Source organism: Mustela lutreola, chromosome 3, assembly GCF_030435805.1.
Source record: "Mustela lutreola isolate mMusLut2 chromosome 3, mMusLut2.pri, whole genome shotgun sequence".
Taxonomy (NCBI): Eukaryota; Metazoa; Chordata; class Mammalia; order Carnivora; family Mustelidae; genus Mustela; species Mustela lutreola.
The window spans coordinates 156,355,682-156,375,117 of record NC_081292.1 but is presented as its reverse complement, the minus strand read 5'-3'; the positions used below and the strand labels follow the sequence as shown (position 1 = coordinate 156,375,117).

At 43.9% G+C, this 19,436-nt stretch overlaps 1 protein-coding gene across 3 annotated transcripts in view; it reads right to left on the bottom strand.

The window, feature by feature from the left end:
• ACVR1 (activin A receptor type 1) overlaps positions 1-19,436 on the bottom strand; it is a 127,477-nt gene that overhangs the window by 31,825 nt on the left and 76,216 nt on the right. For 2 of the 3 annotated variants that reach the window (XM_059167281.1, XM_059167282.1), the window contains exons 4-6: positions 9,057-9,320; positions 6,608-6,819; positions 2,658-2,757 (exon numbers count right to left, since the gene is read on the bottom strand). In XM_059167281.1, the coding sequence (XP_059023264.1) occupies positions 2,658-2,757; positions 6,608-6,819; positions 9,057-9,320 (576 nt within the window). Of the gene's footprint in view, positions 1-2,657; positions 2,758-6,607; positions 6,820-9,056; positions 9,321-16,315; positions 16,336-19,436 lie in introns of those variants that run through there. The other variant, XM_059167283.1, reaches the window with a different exon arrangement.

Below are 19,436 nucleotides of genomic sequence, written 5' to 3'. Positions count from 1 at the left end.
GGGCTCAACACGGGGTATAATGAGGGTAAAGACGCACGCGGCGCCTAGATAACAATGCAGCGGGAGACCCACCTCACAGGGCAGCAGGGCTCTCCCCCAGGCAAGGGGTTGCTGGGAGTCACGGCTTGTAATCAGCAGCTGCAGCAGCACCTGCACACCCAGGACTACAGCTCTTTGCTCCAAAGCAAAGCCACGAGAACCCAAACATGGAGGAAGAAAGCATGTCGATCCAGGGGATTAGGTCCTGACACAAAATCAAAGCCACTCAGTCTGGACTCTGTCCTGACAAACAATGTCCCTGTGAAATACCAATGACTAATGCAAAAGGAGGTTAAACGTGGCCAGTAAGTCATCACTGTGGGCTGCTGTGAGGTCGCAAAAATCATATTTAGAGCAGGACTAATTTTAATACCGTCATAGCAAATGCCCGGCATCTGTAGTTCAAGACGAAGGCCAGTGCTAAGACACTACAAAACGGGCCGCCCGAAACAGTATGCTGATCTTTTCCTGCCTCCGGTTACATTCCATCTCTTTATTTTCCCTTTGTCCTCACAGTCTCATTAGGAAGGAGAGAAAAAATATCCCGGAGAATTGTATACATTACTGTAAAGTTGCCTTAAATCTTTTTTTTTTTTTTTTTTTTTTTTAAGAAAACAGAGATGGATTGTCAGGATAAGTAGACAGATTGAAAATAGAATCCTACTTCAATGGTTTTCAAATGCTTTTAAGTTGTCAAATGCTTTTTAGAAATGCAACCCTATTCAGGAGTTCCTAAAAACAGAAGCAGAACTGCCCAAATGTACAGGGCACGGAGCCCCCCATGGGAATCCATACGGTATCTGAAACTTTGGGGGTTCATGAATCACTATCTGGTAACAACTGGTCTAGTCCAATTTGAACCCCAAATGGTAACACACTACCCAAGCAGTTCATCACACACATTTTTATTCAAGGCTACACCACATGAACACTAACTAGAAGCTACTGAAATGGCATTGCTTTGATGAAAGTCTTTAGCACTGAACCAACAAAATGCTATCATTGAATTTACACTATTTCCAAAAATGCTCAAGAATATCTACACCACCAGAAACAGCATGTGTTTTTTAAAGGTACAACACTATTTTGCCCTTTGGACTCTGGGGTTGGGCTCTGAAAACTGATATGGAGATTGGCTGCCCTGTGCATGGCAAGTGGCCATGGGGGTGAGAGGGCAGGAGAGCAGGGGTAATAAGCAAGATAGGCAAACAGCCCGTCACTGCCTCCTCACTCCTACCCAAACACCCTTGTTCATAGCAAACTGGATGTTAGGCAGTACAAGAGAATGACCCTGGCTGGTCACAATGGGCACATTGGGGGCGTGTCCATGCGTGTTTGCTCCGCCCACAGTCCACTGAGGAGGAGAAACGTGAGGTATGGCTCAGAGGCCCAGGGACTGCAGACCCAGAGCAAAGGCAACAGGCTCCTGCTGGTTACCTGTGTGCCTACAGGTGACACCTGCTGCTCGTGCTACACTGCCTAGCCCCTTTCCCACTGTCAGGTCTGGGGATGTCCTGATTTCCAAAAACTCAGAAGGAAAGGTGGGAGAACAGCAGCCCAGTGGTGAAGGCAGGTTATGACGTCCAGCTACCTCCCAAAAGCAAAAGAGGGAATGACTGGAGTTGCCAAAAAAAGAAACCAGGAGAACCAGAAAGAGTGTAGAGACACTGCCAACCTATCACCACCCCTCTGGCTGTCCTTATGTGTTGCCCAAAAAGAAATTAATGACAACTATCACGTGACTTGAAAATACCCACCAAATACAAGTAAAAACCAATAAAACTGAGAAACCCCCCCTCCAAAAAGGCATTCTGTACCCTCTTCCTAGAGGGCAATCAGCAATTTATAAACAAGCCATAAAAAGATTACAAAGTTTGACCCAGGAACCCCAACTCCTGGGAATTTATTCTGAGTACTCAAAAGAAAGGTAAGATGCATGCAAAAGCTTTCTCGAGTAGTACTATTACATACAATTCAATGATCATTCAAAAGACCCTCGTTACACAATCTCTTAAAATATTTGTGATGTGTACAGATATATGGAAATGTCTGTGAGCTTAAAACGGAAAGAAGGAACATAAATTGTACACCCATTAAGATTGCATCTCTATATAAACATGTTCCTAGATGGGAAAAATATGAGAGGCCATAGAGAAATGGATACTGCTCTTGTTTAACAAAGCAATTATAAAGGTAGCTTTGGTAAATTTATCTCATTATTTTTAAAGGCAGTGGGAGAGTGAGAGGGCTTGGAGAACCGCCATAGGCAAGTGCGTTGTCCAAACGCCTACTCCCCTCGGATCGCTCAATGTCTCCAGTCAGGAGCAGACATGCTAACTCATTTCTCATGCCTTCCCGTCATCCCAAAAGGTCTACTTGCCACTAAAAGCTTTTGACTAGCCATTCATCATACTAACTAGCGACAGATTCCTTTGACGAGAATTCCAACATGTTGAGGAGTTCTGACGCAAGGCACGGAGACCAGAAACAGAGCCACCCCGTCTCCTGTCATTTCAGGAGCAACAGGCAACATGAGACAGATTTTCCAAGTTCCATGCTGCTTCTAGAGCCACAGTTAACATTGCATTCAACCCACAAAGAAGAGAAAAAAGAATTACCGACACACTCCAACAGCGTGATCTGACGAGCCACTGTTCTTTGTACCAAGAAAGGGAGACCAGAGCCACTTCCTGATGTGCATGAATGATCCAATAAATCCTGTGGTTCAAGACAAGGAGAAAAAGAAACTACTGAGAAACAGTTCCCAGCTTAAAGTACAAGCATGCATATCATTGTGACTCGCACGGAGACGCCAGTCCTGGACATGCGGCCCATGGGTGTGCATGGACCACTGGAGAAAGAACGGGTTTTCTTAGGAAAACCAGAAGCTAGCCCTTTTTATGATAGGTTTTCCTGAGGGGTAAGTAGTCTTTTCTTGCATCCAGAGTTTTAGAATAAAAACATATATATTAAAAAAAAAAAAAGCCTGAGTAGACAAGGTCAAAGATGCAAACTAGAAAGTCCAGGAAGCAGGTCCGAATACAAGGGGAAACAGCAGAAAGAGGAGCACAGAGAACAAAAAGGAAGGGAAGGGCCTTCAAGACCAAGGCCAGGGCATAACTAATCATGTTCTGCTCTGTTCATAGGTATCTGTGAAAGGATTCACTTTCGCCAACATGCCAACTAAGGAACTCTAACAAGGAACAAACAAATCAGGAATAAGGTACAAACAACTCTAATGTTGTTTCTACTGCAAAGACTCCATGGCCACGTGGGTCCTCTGGCTGGTACACTCAAGCAGAGAGGGGTCACCTGGAAGGATTACCCTTTAGGTGGGTGAGGAACAAAAGCATCACAAAACTTAACCTTCAGTGTCATTTTTAGGTGTGAATTATCCACAGATCTGAGAAGGGAAAAAAACCCAGGACTTTCATTTAAAACATAAAACCGTGCCCAAATCTACTTCTAAAAAATCAACATGTTGTGAAAAAAATCTCCAATCAATTCATTCATAAGTTTTCTCTTTTGATTCTCAGTGCAAGCCAAGGAGTAGACGTCTCTTTGCATCAGGAATGGACTGTTTGGAACCCCTGGTATTGTGCCCATGGTGATGGTGGTAAGGTTATAGCAGTGTTGAGCTTATATTCCCCAAAGTTCATTCTTTCCCAGACATCTTAGCTGGCCTGCTAAAGCAATACATTGATTCGTCTGAATTTCATCTTCTTTTACTTACTCCACCACTGTGAAGTACTGTTGATCAGCAAAATTACTAAAATCTGAACATCCAAAGGAAGATATTTAGAATCCTTAAAAACCACAAAATGGATAATCAACAAGAAATTGAACGTTAGATGAAGTAGTTTCACATCTCCCTAACCATCTCTTTTGCTGTACTTTCTTCCCTTTATTCATTCAATTTTTTTGAGAGAATAATTCTGAAAATTAAACAAATGTGGGGTTTTTTTTCATAATATAGAATCATGGTTTTAAATCTAGCTCATAGACTTAAGGCAGGGGGTTGCCATCAGCCGATGACTGACAAACATCGACTTCAACTCCTGAACCCAAGGCTTCTTTTTCAATGCAGGAGGCTGTTCAGCGAGATAGGCTTTGTTGAATAACATAAATGAGCGTATCACTTAAATAAGCAAGTATATATACCAAAAATGATAACTTGTTTTAAACAGTGTTCTTTGCTATGATTGTTATCGCGATATACTGTCCTCTAACATGATTGAGTGGAGAAGACAATTTTGGTATACACTCCCATTCCTCCACCAAAGTGACAGAAGCTATTCAAACAGTGATTCACACTAGATATTCCTATCATTAGCCATGGAGGTTAGCAGTTCTGTGGAAACGGAGTTCTGACTGATTGACTTTAGAACCTCAGGATTCAGCCTCATATCTTGCTCCTAACTCAATAAACTCATTGAGTTTTCCTTAATATGGGAAAGAAACGTCTAAGTACATTTCAAACGAAAAGCTATATTTCTCGGGGTGCCTGGGTGGCTCAGTGAGTTAAAGCATCTGCCTTCGGCTCAGGTCATGATCTCAGGGTCCTGGGATCGAGCCCTGCATCGGGTTCTCTGCTCAGTGGGGAGCCTCCTTCCCTCTCTCTCTCTTGCCTGCCTCTCTGCCTACTTGTGATCTCTCTCTCTCTCTGTCAAATAAATGAAACCTTGGGCAGGGGGGAGCTGTATTTCTCTACTTTGGGAAGCAGAGTGTCCTCATCTCCTCTCTTCCCCAGTTCTGCCATACCATGATCTAAATAGGGAGGTAAACGGAAAAAAACAAGGTTCCTTCCTGGTTTTGTTTGTTTGTTTTTTGGTTCCTTCCTGGTTTTTTTTTTTTTTTTTTTTTAAAGATTTTATTTATTTATTTGACAGACAGAGATTACAAGTAAGCAGAGAGAGAGGAGGAAGCAGGCTCCCTGCTGAGCAGAGAGCCCGATGTGGGGCTCGATCCCAGGACGCTGGGATCATGACCTGAGCCGAAGGCAGAGGCTTTAACCCACTGAGCCACCCAGGCGCCCCTCCTTCCTGGTTTTTATACAAAAATGTATGCTTGACTGGTGGCCCAAGGATAGGGAAGGCAGGAGGATGGGCTATTTCTCAGCCTGTATCAGCCACCACCAAACGTTTTAACAACTCGCCAAGATTGGTCCAAGAACAGCACCTGAGCTACAGAGATCGGTGAGGGTGAGTCTTCTCCAGTGGAGAGGAAGCTGGAGAGCAGGCTCGCCTGCAGACCTTCCACAAACTCATAAGCTTGTCGTCTAGCAGACCAAGACTTAATAGGAGATGATCTTAGCTGATGCATGACCATGACATCAAATAACGCTGGATCCCATTAGAAAGTTATATACCTGGATGGTCCTCCATCAAATATGACAAGGAGAGTCCTGACTGGGTATCAGCATGTCTTTAACACCTCACACTCCCTAATCTTCACCTTTTTCAGAGAAGGCATCAGACTCAGCCTAGGATCGTTTCAGAATGCTATTATCACTTCTTTCTTTTGCACATTATTGTAACCTATTTATAGCAAGTGGTTCCCTTTTCTCACTTAAAGTTTAAGTTTCTTCCACATTAACACTTGACAATTTTTAAAAGTTAAAAAAAGGAAGACACTTTTTCATGTGATTTTACCACTGAACAATATGCAAAAGAATAACTTGAAAACATATGAATCCAATGGTGTCTGACCCTGAGCTGTCTGTGAGGGTAGCTGCTAGCCACGTATTGACTTTTAGCAAGTGAAATGTGGTTAGTCTGAGCTGATATATGCTGTGAGTTTAACATATGTGCCATATTTTAAAAACTTAGTTCAAAAAAAAATAAAAAGAATGTAAAACAACACATTCATAATTCTTTCTGACTGATGATTATATGCTAAAATGGTAACTATATACATTAGATCAAATATGCTGTTAAAATTAATATCACCTACAGTGGGGGTTTTTTAAACTTTTTTTTAAGTGGCCACCAGAAAATTTAAAATTACAGATGTGGCACACCTATTTCTATTGGACAGCACTGATTTAACCAAACGACTACCTCCACAAGGGGGCAGCACAGGAGCGTGCAAAGTTTAACAGCAGCTTTTTTGGATGTCAAATTTTAAAGTCTTAAATTACAGGGTGTTAAAATAATCTAGAAGGGAAAGTGATTTTAATATTAAGCAAAGGTGCTTTTTTTGAAAGCACTTATATTGCTAAAAACAGAGTAACTGAGTTACTCCAAGTCCCACCCCTCCCCTCTGCCCCCCAATGATTATAGGCAACCATTCTCCTCACCTTTCCCTTACTCCCAAAAGAAAAACAACTACCAAGAATCTACTAAAAAAAATCCCCTCCCTTACTGAACACAAATGTCTGTCTAAAAAATGTTCTCACATATGGGAGACTAAACACAGGCCAACACAGGCTTGCCTAGGACACAAGTGACCAGTGGTACATGTGCACACTGTCCAGCCCCCGCTACTAGTTAGCATTTCACGATGGAAAGAAGAAAGCATGTTTCACCATCTTTGTTATGCTTGGGATTCCCTGGGGTCTCAAACTCACTGCTAAAGTGCTGTCTCCAACATTGGTGGTGATGAGCCCTTCGATGGTGCCGTACTCCACATCTCTGGGATTGAGGCGTTCTTGGTTGCGCCTTTTAAATTTTCGGAGAGCGACTCCCAGGAGGCAAGCTAGAAGGCATACTGCAAATACTACGGACAGAATAATGAGGCCGACCTCCAAGTGGAAATTCTGTGTTCCAGGAAAGGATTTCCCTGGAGATGGGGGAGAAAAGGAATGCAATTGGCTGTAAGGATCACGGTTTACTTATTATTTAGCATAACTGATACCTAACAAGTAGCTCCTGAGCCTGACCACCTGGTCTCCTAAGTCACAAACTGTTAAAAACTAAAATATTTCCTAATACCCAGCCAACGGCCTGGTCATTTGAACCATTATTCATTCAGGCACAACCAGAGTTTGAAAAACTCTACCGAGAACCAACCACATTAGCGCACGTAGGTGGAAGTACGTTTATGATACAAAGTACTTCACAAGTCCCTGGTACTACTCTTCTTAACACAAATTCAATCGTAGGAATGTTTTATCCTGAGCCCTTACAGACAGAGATGATGCTATGATACTCCTATAAGAAAGTGCTGAGTTAAAAACAAATTACCCAATCTGTGGTCTCTCTCCTCAGTGTATCTTGGATGTCTACCACTGAATTCTCATTGATCTTTCCACATCACGATTTCTGCCTGGGAACCGATTCATTCATCTGTTCTTTTCCTCACTTATTCAATATTCACTTGCTCAAAACATTCATTCACTGATTCACTCGCTCGCCTAATCACTCATTCACCCCCTTGCTCGGCATTATCGCGTTACCCATTCAAACAGCCATGTATTCGCTCCAACACTCACATACCACTCGGGCAAATATACACAAAGACTTTCTACTTGCCTAGGGAGTTAAACAAAAAAATCTCTTGGTTGGATAGTGATGGTCCATAATTAAAAGGTCCCCAACCAATAACCATCTCTGAATGTCAGACCCCTTAAGACACGGCGTCACCAAAAGCTCCATTCTTCCCCACACAGGCCTTTTCCACGTCTCTGCCGCCTTCCGCAATCCACAATCCTTCCACAAGCCTGACAGCCTTTAATACATTTCTTTTAACTTTCCGAATCCAAATTAATCAACGACTTGGCACATAATACCCCATGGTACATGTCATTTGTACGATAAAGTGTAAAACTAATTATATACAACATTAAATTATAAATATGGTGCCTCCCTAATTGAATTAGAAATTCCTTAAGTCGAGAAAATAAATTTCCTCTTACAACTCCAAGTCTTACAGAGTGTTCTACAGATTAGGAACTTTCCGTACTGTAGGTACAACTCCTGCGTCAGTGCAGATAATTCTTCATGGCCATCCACTCCATTAATTACAAGTTAATTCACAAAGGTTAAGAGAAAAGTTCATCCCATCAAGTACCCTTTTAGTTTTAGCCATTTAAACACTTAATCTCTTTTTTAAAAATCTTCTTGTATTATTCAACCCCATTTGCATATCAGAATTAACATTTTCTATATGCCTCCCGGTCATCACCATAACTGAAATACCGCACAGCATAACCTCCTACCGGTTTTGTTTTGTTTTGTTTTGTTTTTTTTCTGTCTCTCCCCCTGCTAGCTGACATTTCTGGCCCTGGGTGATCCTAGGAGCCTCTCCCAGTCCACTTTTTTGGTTTGTTTCTTCTTTTCGGAGTGCAAAATTAAGTACTTTTAAATTTAAGCCAATTAAAAATGTACAATAGGTTAAGAGAATCAACTGGCTTGGATGAGTCTACAAAGACTAAGGAACATTATTACTTGCAGGGGCTCATTTTATGGGGTAACCGCTCCAGAGCGAGACTAAATTCCCCTGGATATGGAATCCATATGAATACAACATAAAGAAGATGCCACATAAACTACAAGGTTCATGTGAAATCTGACCCAGCTTCAAGACTCAGTGACTGTTCACTGGGAAATCAGATATGGGAGCAAAGGTTAGTGAGGCTTTGTCTCTTTCCTCATAAAGAAGAAAACCTATTCCACTCAGCCACCAGAGTCTTATGTTCCAGTTTCCTTCCTACACACTTAACATAGAGATAAATATTTACCAAGCCGAACTGTTTCTGAAATTATGACATCATGGCTCCTGAACAGAGAAAGGAGCCGTTGGCCTGCACACGACGACCAAGAGAGATCTAGTCAACCAAACCATCCCCAAGATGGCCATTACCTTGCTCCCTTACCCAAAGATATCTATACTCCCTTTAGATTCCAAAAGGCCATACCTTTCCCTTCCTCACCTAGAGCTATCTTTCTTCTCACTCCTGGCCTCTAGTTTAAAGAGTAGGAGGAAAGCCTTGTGGCTACTTCCATCTTTAACCCACACAGAATCAGAACAACACCAACGAAAACCCTTGATCTAGAAATAGAAAAGTCCATGGGAACCTTTAGTGGGCAGCTGGGCCGTGATGTTCCTGTTACACCAGTCCCCTTGGCAGCACTCCACAGCTTGGCCGGGCGATGGCGGGGTCTTACAGGTCATCTTCCCCTGCTCGTAGACTTGGAAGCAGCCTTTCTGGTAGACATGGAAGCCGTCATTTATGCTCAGTGAGGAAAAGCACTGCTGGCCTTCACAATGGTCCTCACTCCCGCAGGAGAGGCCTTCACACACACACATGTAAAGTTTGGGGTTCACCTTGGGCTTCTCATCTGCAAAGGAGCAAGAACAAGGAAAAGAAAATCACTACACAGGTTTTATTCCCATTAGGCGAACAAGACCGTTTCTCCAAGACCATTACAATACATTTACCAACAGAAAGTCAGGCCAAGCATCATCGTTGGCTGTTATGTCCACATTCTGTTATCTTTTACCTCTCACTTGACCAACCACCAAATAATAATCACCTCTCAATATGAGTACATTTATCTGAGCTGTGTACTCTTTTAGATCATACCAGGCCGAAGAATGGTTATCATGGACCTACAGGCTTCTGACAATGAACTTTCCCCACTGTGGCTTTCACGTTACCTTTGGCCTGATGGGCTCTCACATCCCAATTCTCTCGCATCAAAATGAAATGTTCTGGGGCACCTGGGTAGCTCAGTCAGTTAAGAGTCTGCTGCCTTGGACTCAGGCCATGACCCCAGGGTCCTGGGATTGAACTCCATATGGGGCTCCCTGCTCAGTCAGGAGCCTGCTTCTCCCTCTGCCTGTTGCTCCCCCTGCTTGTGCTCTCTCTGACAGATATATAAGTAAATAAATATCTTTTAAAAATAAAAAAAATAATAATAAAATATTCTTCCAGAACATAATGCTTATCAACTTTATGTTTAAAAAAAAAAAAAAAAGCCTCCTAAATATATGGCAATTGTTAATATCAGTTCCTGGTAACTCTGTACTAACCTATCAACCAGTAATAGAAGGAATGCTGGTGTTCCCGCCGTTATCTGTAATTTACCAGTATAATCGAGAGTTTCCAAGGATGCAGCCTCTAATTACAAATATCTCTTACCAATATTTGCAGCCAGATGCCTAGACTAATTTTTCAATACTAGTAACACTGAAGTTTTCATGTTCATTACAATGGAAATTCATAGCTGCTTCCACGTTTTGAACTGGCAGAAAAAAACTGGCACTGATTATTGAAGATAAGGGTGCAAGGAGTCAGAGGGCACAGAACAATGTTTTAACAGTAAGGAAAGGGGCAGGACCACAGGAGCAGTCCACACCTGGTGGGTCCAAGGTGTGGTGGAAAGAGGCAACAATGTATCATCCATGAGTGAAGCACATCTGATCAGACCCCCTAATTATCTTCTTCAGGAAACACTCATTTGCAGTCTAATTCTTCAGACCATTCTTTCTTTTCCCTTGCCTGGTCAGTTCAGACTTGCTGGTCCCAACAGTTTGCACTAGTCAGGAAGGAAAGTGCAGACAGGACGTAAACAGCCAAGTCCTGGAGGTTCTGAAGCAGCATTCATATAAAGATATGCAGCTTGCAGAAGCTCGCTCCGAAGGCCTCTGGCACAGATTGACTGCCTTCTAATTCTTGAACCCCCTGCAGCAGGTCTGTGAGATAACTGCTTCTTTCTTAAAATAACAGGTCGGGTGGCTGTGCTTTCAAGAGGAGACCTTAAGGTAAGGTCTTTGAAAATGTCAAGTTCATTTACCCAGATTTGTGTGGGTGTGTGTAGAGACGTGGGTTATCTCAAAAAGAGAAAAGTGTTCTTAATCTTTCTTCTTCCCTCTTCAAAGAAGTGAAAAATAGTTCACTACCCACTGTAATGTGGGTGCCTCATCCCACAGAGTAAGTGCATACAGACACACAGACACAAGCCTTCTATTTATAATTGACTTGCTCGTTCTTTTGAAAACCACAAGGGGCTCATCCAAGAGCAAAGACATGCCTGAAAGCAGGAAATCCAAAATAGCCGCTGACAGTGTGTGTATGTCACCAGTCTCACCCCCGAGAATCAAGAGCCTCCGACATTTTTAATGAGAAAAAATTTTAATGAGCCAAAAGATAGCCTTTATTTTCCCTGCCTAGAGAAATTCCAGTACCAATCTATTTCTATGAGGATGAAAAACATATATATCTGTTGACATAATCCAGCAAAAAGTTTACACTTGCCAAAAGTGAGTTGAAAGATAATATTTCTAGGGAGTCTAGACATGCTTGCCACTCTTGAATGGCACAGAGCTGGGCTGAGGGTTGCCAACTATGCTGCCAACAGGTGATGATTCTTTGGAGGGAAATGGATAGGCAGGGTAAGGGGGGAGTTAATGGTGTCGTGCTGATTTGTTTGTGATCTACAGCAGGGGATTTTAAATACTGTATTTTAAAACCATGCAATAATGCATTCGTGAACGTTTGAAACACGAACACATATTTTAAAATCCTAAATATTCAAGCACTGAAGAGGTTGTGTCTGTTGACACTGGGATAGGACTGAGGACTCTGCATTAGGACAAAGGAGTGAAAGGGAAATAATGCAAGAGAGTAGCTGTTCACGGATTCATAATGGACTGAGGAGTATGGGTTACTGACTTCGCTACACCTGGGATCCAGGAGGAGCAACCACTAACAGGTAATGCTAGACAACAGAGGCCTCACTCACTATCCATCCTATGGAACTGGATGGTCAGGTACAAAACAATTAATGACATCTTGTGGTTATAATAAAAAACATCAAATTTTTTTAAAAAATAGATAAAAATAACAATTCCTCTCACGAGCTCTCAGACTGAACTCTTGCTTTTAAAATCAGAGCCCTTGGGGTGCCCGGCTGGCTCAGTTGGTGGACCATGTGACTCTTGATCTCAGGGTAGTGAGTTCAGGCCCCAAGCCCACCCAAGCTGGGGGTAGCACCTACTTAAAAAACAAAATATAATATAACTAAAATTAGAACCCAAACTGAATTCTAGCTCCAAAGACCTAAGATGTGGACTGCCCTTCCAAGGTCCCTATCTTTTGACAGGATGTGAGGATGGTCTGACAGATGTCTGGATTGTAACCTAAAGAATTTTGCCAGAATTGAGGAGCCTCAGGTAAATCTTCAGTAAATTCGACTCACTATACCCAACTATGCAGTGAACGCAGGCATTCACGGGTTATCAACTGTAATCAGATCTTATCCTGTAGGGATCATAAACTAAGTCAAAGGGATTCATTCATTTATTAAACACTCTCCTTGAATCTTTAAATCCCTCCACTAGCTGTACACAAGTGGCCTGGGGTTAACTGCCTTTAAATAGGTCATTCTTCTTAGGGTGTCAAAAACTAGAATTTTCATCGCCTCACCTCCACAATCCAGAAAGAGAAAAAAGGGGAAGAAAGATGGTCGTTAATGATACGTGATAATTAACTTAATCTCTGCTAGAAAGAACCATGACCTCAGTCTGGTGGTGAGCTAATGGGAAAAGTACAAAGCTTTCACCAGCTTCATTTCCAATTGTGCTTCTCACCAACATTTAATCTTCTTAATTTGTATATTTCCATATAACTAATTAGCAGAGCCCTTCCTGAATCTATTTTTTATATACCACCCAGGATAAATGAAGACCCTGAATTCGTAAGTCTATAAGAATGACCACATGTTCCGCCCACATGCCTGCACGCACACACACATTAGTTAAATGCTACTTTGGCAGTTTCATCCAACAGAGTGGATTAGTCGAAGAGATGCCAAAAAGATTCCTGAGCTAGGATTACTGATTCAACAAAGAAGGTTAAAAGCAAGGTAGTAGCATTTTCCTATCTTAATATCCACAATTCTAAGAACACAGCAGGCCCCACAATGCCCATGAGTCACTGTTTCAGTCTCATCAAAATTTAGGAATAACCGTAACATGTGTGGGCCTGTGATATTTCATTTGGAGTGGTTTGGGGCGGGGGGTGGCACCTAGGATGCGAGAGTGATCACAAAATCCCTTGTAGGGCCACAGGTAATAGTCTGTGGGCCTCTAATCTCTCAGAAAGTGATAGGAGTACAGTACACACCGAGGCATAGCAAGGCATGGACAGTCACCTTCTGTGACTGGTTTTCAACAGGACAGACAGGAAGCGCCACATCTAATATGAAATATTTTACACTTGCCTGTGCAAATAACTAGGAAGTGCCCTGGCAGAAGGCAGCCAGTCTACTCCACCTAATTGACATTCATTTAAATAATTCAGTAATTTAAATGTCAAGCCAGAGGTATTCCCTGTCTGCGAAGTTCCCCCACATTGTTTATTCTAAAAGGCTCCTCCCAGCATTACTCAGTGTTATGGCTGGCACTGTGTGCCCTTTGTATCACCAGAACCAGGTCCCTCTGAACATACGTGCAGCCCAGCCCTGACTGGGGGCTGCAGCCGGTCATGGGAGGGTTGGGGGCCAGCTCCACAACTAGGGGCCCAGGCTCAGAATCCCAAATCTTTTCAAAGGTCTTTCTTGCTCTGGGGCGCCTGGGTGACTCAGTGGGTTAGGGCCTCTGCCTTCGGCTCGGGTCATGGTCCCAAGGTCCTGGGATCGAGCCCCACATCGGGCTCTCCACTCAGCAGGGAGCCTGCTTCCTCCTCCCTCTCTGCCTGCCCCTCTGCCTACTTGTGATCTCTGTCTGTCAAATAAACAAATAAATCTTTAAAAAAAAAAATCTTTCTTGCTCTGGGAGATACTCAGTTCATCCTCTGGACACGGCTACTCTTGTAGCCTAACCATAGACTATCATAGGAAGAGGCTGAGCAAAGAGCACTGTGGACTTTTTAAGACTGTCCACAGTTTGGCATAATCTTGTACCTCAGAGTAAAAGTATTCACATTTACATTTTATTTTTTTTTTTTTTAAGATTTTATTTATTTTTTTTGACAGAGACAGAGAGCACACAAGCAGGGGGAGTGGGAAAAGCGGACTCCCTGCTCAGCAGGGAGCCTGATGTGGGGCTCAATCCCAGGATCCCAGGATCAAGACCTGAGCCAAAGGCAGACAGACACTTAACTAACTGAGCCACCCAGGCGCCCTCCACGTTTATGTTTTAAGTGGGACTTGACAAATCGAAGCACAACACTACGGGCTTATCCTCAGCGTTCTCAGTCATGCACTCCCTAATACTTAAAGCATTTAAACTGATTATCATTCTAAATGATGCACAAAACCTCATTTTTCCCACTAAAGTCTGACATAAAAGACAAATAAGAAAAGACTGCAAGTAGACCAGCTTGCAGCTATGACCCCAGAGGTCAGCAAAAGAAACAGACTGAATTTCTTAGAGACTCACCTTAAAGTAGCACAAATAACAATGTGGTGATTAGACTACTCTTATAAAAGTCACACAGCTCAGAATTTTATAGGCTAAAAAAAGGAACCCCAAACATCCTGGATTCCTTCCAACAGCATAAATGATTCATTCATTTGAAATGACAGCTTATATTAAGCTTATAGATACGGGAGTCCTTCCACGGCCTCCTAATCCAAGAGTGCAGCTTGGCACTTCTCCAGAATCGGAAAGCATTTGAGATCTCTGGCATTAAACAAAGGCTCAGTGACGGATTTGGCAATGCCAGGTATCAGTGCCAGAAGCCTGCTCCTAAGACAGAAACACAAAGGTCAGTCTGGAATGCCTCGTGAAGGGCATCTGATGGTCTGGCAAGAAGGTGAGCTATATGCTCGGGAATACAGTGCATCATGACCCTAAGTGCTCGCATTATAAAAAACCCCCACTTAGGGAACCCAAATCACTTTTTTTTTTTTTTCCTGCTCATAGAAACCAATACTTGGCCAAGTTGTAAAGCCAAGAAGAAAACATATCCCAGGAGTTAAGAAAGATCAAACAGGATCACGTACAAATTAGAATAACAACAAAAAATGATTTCAGGATTCCCAAGATTTTGAACTGACAATGCCTATAAATGCGTCCTTGCTCCAGCATTCTGGAACTGAGCAAAGGGCATCCCCATTCAGATGTAGTCCTCTCTGCCTGCCATGGTTGTTGAAATAGAGACGGGGTGGTTCGTGGGGCCATAAGTCCTGGTGGAGCTCATCACCACCTCTTTAGGCTCCTCTCCATTTCTGGAAGGCCTCTCTTGCTCTAGAACTTCAGGTCCTTTAGATATGGAATTCCCCCCGCAGGTAAGACTTCACTCCCTTCCTGACGACACCCCATTTTCCTAGTTAGCATCTGCCTTCCCTCTGGGGAAACCCTTGTGCATACCCTTGGATTTAGAGTAGGAACCACCTGCATACACTCCCATGCACGTGTCTGTTTGGCGACAAAAGGTGCAAGTCTTTCCTCTAGACTAGAAACCCCGTGAGGGTAGGAACTGAGCCTACTCTGTTCACTGTTTTATACCCCCACCTGCCTCAATAATTGAAAGGAGTACACGCCTGATGAGTATTTGCTTCACAATGAATTTTCTCCTCACAGACAGGATTTAGAGGGGGGAAGAGACATGATGCTGGTTTTCAGAGCAGACTGAGCCTATAAAGTCTTTAAATGTCAGCAGAGATCTTGAGGCAAGGCTTAGTCACTGAGCCAGCATGTCTGTGCAAACCACTTCTCAGAGGAGCTCGCCGGCACATCACATCTGTTCACCTACTCCGGCTTACAAGTGTAGAAAATGAATACTTGTGGTGAGGTCCGGTAGGTGTTCTGTTTGTCTGTCTGTCCGTTCAGAGAAGGAGGTAAAACACAAGTGTCCCTAAAACAAGGAATTATTTAGTACATTAATAGAACAGCAGGGCTCTTAATGATGATCCTTCCCTGGATGGCTGATGGGAGGACTTTGGGCTACTACGACGTGAAGGTGACCAGAACGATCGACGCATCATAAGCGCCCCGACTCCAGCCACGTGAAGGGCGTCATGCAGGACTTGCCTGCTCGGCAGTGAGGAGATGCCCCCTGGTATTTGCTGCCATTTTTCTTCTCTCGGTGAAAGTAACGGTGTTTTCAGCAGGGAGTGGGGAAGAGGGAATTACATCATTTTCCCCTTCTTGCTCTGCTGAAGGTGATAAGGATTCCCAAGTCATCCTGCATTTGAACCACTGAAGCCGAGAGTTGGGGGGAAAAAAAGTGCCATCTGTTTATTTTGTGTCTGGGCTGACTCCTTGTCTCTGAAATAATCCCTATAAAATAAGCCTTATTGCAGCAGCCACAGTTTTTATTTCAAAGCCAAAAATTTGGTCTGTGTTTAAGTGACTAACAAGTTAAAGAACATCGTGGGGTACTGACCTAAGACAATATTGGTCTGTCTTTTCCGTGCTTTTTATGATTCCCAGAATGTAGCAAAGACACAGCTTTCCGGCATGCACCAGGTTGATGAAACAACAGGGGAAAATATGACCTTTTGCATCGTGTCTTCAAACTTCTTGACTCTCCGCTTCAGAGAAATAAATGATTACAAGGCCTAATGGAAACTACGTACTAAGGAATTCCTTTAATTACCAGAAAATATCCCCACCATATATAGTGACAATGCCCCGGTCTGAGGGAAGCTCTACGTAACAGAAAGAGTAAGACAGAGGACCACAGCTTGAGGGTGAAGAGAAAAGGACCTGGTGAATGATAACAAACATTTCAGGGAAGCCATTCCTGGTTTAGGTTTGAAGAGAACCTGTGATGGTGTCCCGCCCATCCGGTGTTGAGGCTAGAAGCTCTGTTCACAGTGTGGGAAGAGGTGTGCCTAACTCATGTGGGTTGTCTCTCAATGCTCCAGAGGCTAACAAGGCAGTGCATGGCTTGCTCCAGTGAGGGTTTCCTAGCCAGGCTCTGTATGGAAAATTCTGGTGTTAGGAAACTCCAACCAGGGGTTCTACATGGGCTAGAACAGTGGAGAAAGAACTACAGGGTGGTTTCAGAGCAAGGCTCCCCCCTCTGTCTGCCCTTCTGTACCCTACCAGCAATGGGGCCTTCAAGGTTGCCCATCTTGGCTCTATTTACCAGCAGCAAAACACCACCACACCCCATAGCCTTTCTGAAAGCTTTCCAACCATAGAGATAAATCATACAGAAGACAGGCAGGGCTACAATTTGTTGGACAACAGTCTTAGGATGTCAGCCTCTAGGCATTTGGCAATTTTAGCCAAAGGTTAAAAAAAAAAAAAAAATTTTTTAATGTCCAGAATTAGTTAAATTCCTGCTTTCTAGCTCCCTACTCTACCCCACTCCAGAAAAAAAGCACAGAGGGAACAAGGTGCTTTCTAGACTATTTGCTCCCAGCCTGGAAGAAGCCCACGAGATTAAGGTATCTAAGAGTAAAAAACTAGGGCAACGATCAAGCCTCAAATACTGCTACTTCCCTATCCCCTAATTTCCCAGTTCATGTCCTAAGGCCCTACCAGGCCCAGAACACCAGGCAAGGTTAATTGTGAGAAGAATCCCATGCCTTCGATCCCATGAATACATGCCTTGAGCATCTGTATTCCAGCCTTTAACTGGACCTTTGCTCTGTAAATCTTCTTTCCCCTATCAGTCTAATTAATACAGTCCACAAGAATTCACTAATTCCCAAATTCAACACTTAAGAAGATTGGCTTATTAGTCATAGACTTAAGGGTTCTACAGTCACCATGACACAGTTGAGTCTGGGTCATTTTGAGCTTATTCTCTTTTAACCTCTGAGCCCACAGAAAGGCTCCGGGTGCCTACACTCAAGGTAGAAACCAAAAGCATTTTTGGAGAGTGCTGTGAACCAGAACTGGCTTTTCAAACACTCGTTCCCTCTCCCACCCCACCCCAGTCTCTGTGGCACAGCACACCCTTCCCAGCTTCCACAATCATCTCGGACCTTGGCAGAGGAAAGGCAGCTAAATCTGAGATGTGTCACGAGGCCACTGGCTGGGGAACGAGAATATCTAAACACCAACGAAGGCAAAAGCAACAGTCCAGAGTTTCCACAGACTCCCACTGGCTCCCGTAGCTGCAGAGCCCTGACAGCCTAAAGATAACCCAAGTATCTACGAAGGGTCACTTTTAAATAGTAGCTTTAATACCACCAGTCATTTCAGGAAGCATTTCCTTCCAGAGCCCGCTTCCATCCACATTGGCATGCTAACTGTGCCCAACAATGGCAAGTCACTGAGGAGATGAAAACCCAGAAGGCAGTGGAAAGAGCCCCAAAGGGGAACAGACAGTCCTCTCACCTGCTGGGATTCTATTCTATGCCCACATCTGGACTGCTGAGAAAGAAGAAGCTGGCAATGAGACCCCCCATTGAAGTGATCTACTGACAATCATGGGGGATTCAAGAACAGGTTAAAAAAAAAAAATCAAACAAAATAGTTTAAACCAATGCCTCCCTGTCCTAAACTGAGGCAGTAGAAACCATGGATGGCTACCTTCTGGGAGTTTTTCAGGGAAGCTGCTACTTCCAAGAGAAAACGTATACCCTCAGTCTACTGGACCACCGTCTGGCCGAGCAGAAAGAACTGCATGGAGTCTTCAGCACATACTGTTGTGTACACAGCCACTGTGACCACCTGCTAACTCCACAAGGGCAAAGGGACCTGCTCCGAAGAGGCTGCTGCCTTTTGATTGTCTATTTAAGCCAGGCCCAAAGGCTCCCGAGATCTTCCCAAGAACCAATAAAATCCAGCAGCCCCTCACCTATGCACCAAGCTGAGTCCCCACTGTCCTCGATGGCAGTCGGCCAGGGCCTGGTGTACAAGGGACAGGTGCTCAGTGGGCTATTTTCAGTGGCTATCAGCTCCATCGGGAGCCGCACATGCTCAGTAGGCAGGCAAGTCTGGGTTGCATTTCAAACTCTAGGCAGCCAAGAGACCTACACCTTTCACGGCTGCCAGGGCCACCAGCTGCCCCGTGCTCCTCCCAAGACGGGAGCAATGACAACAGTATAACCTGGCCAGCCGGCATGCCAGCGAGCAGGCTGTACCTCGCATGTCACTGCCCGGGTTATTCTGAGCCGGGTTATTGACACTCCATGGCAACACAGGAACAAAGGGCCGGCGAGAGGGATTTAAATGTCCTGCAAAAGTGGCTAGAAAAGTCAGCCGCTCAGGCTTCGGTTTTCATAATAAAAGTAGTGGGGGCATTATTATTAGCTTATTGTGTGTCACTCCTGCAACTGTTATTTGCAAATAATAATAACAAAGTTCTCCTCTTTGAACTAAGGTTCTGTTTTTGTTTTGCTCGCCACCATGACGTTGTTATAGTTGGGATACCTCCCAAAATACAGCATGCAGGCCTACCCCCGACAGCATCACCACAGGACTGGTTTTCCTCAACCATTTACCTCTCACGCCACCATACCCTGTGCGCACCGCCCCCCCCCAATAACCTTTCAACAGCTCTCACTGTCCTCCGGATAGGAGACTACCTGCTCATGACCCCAGGC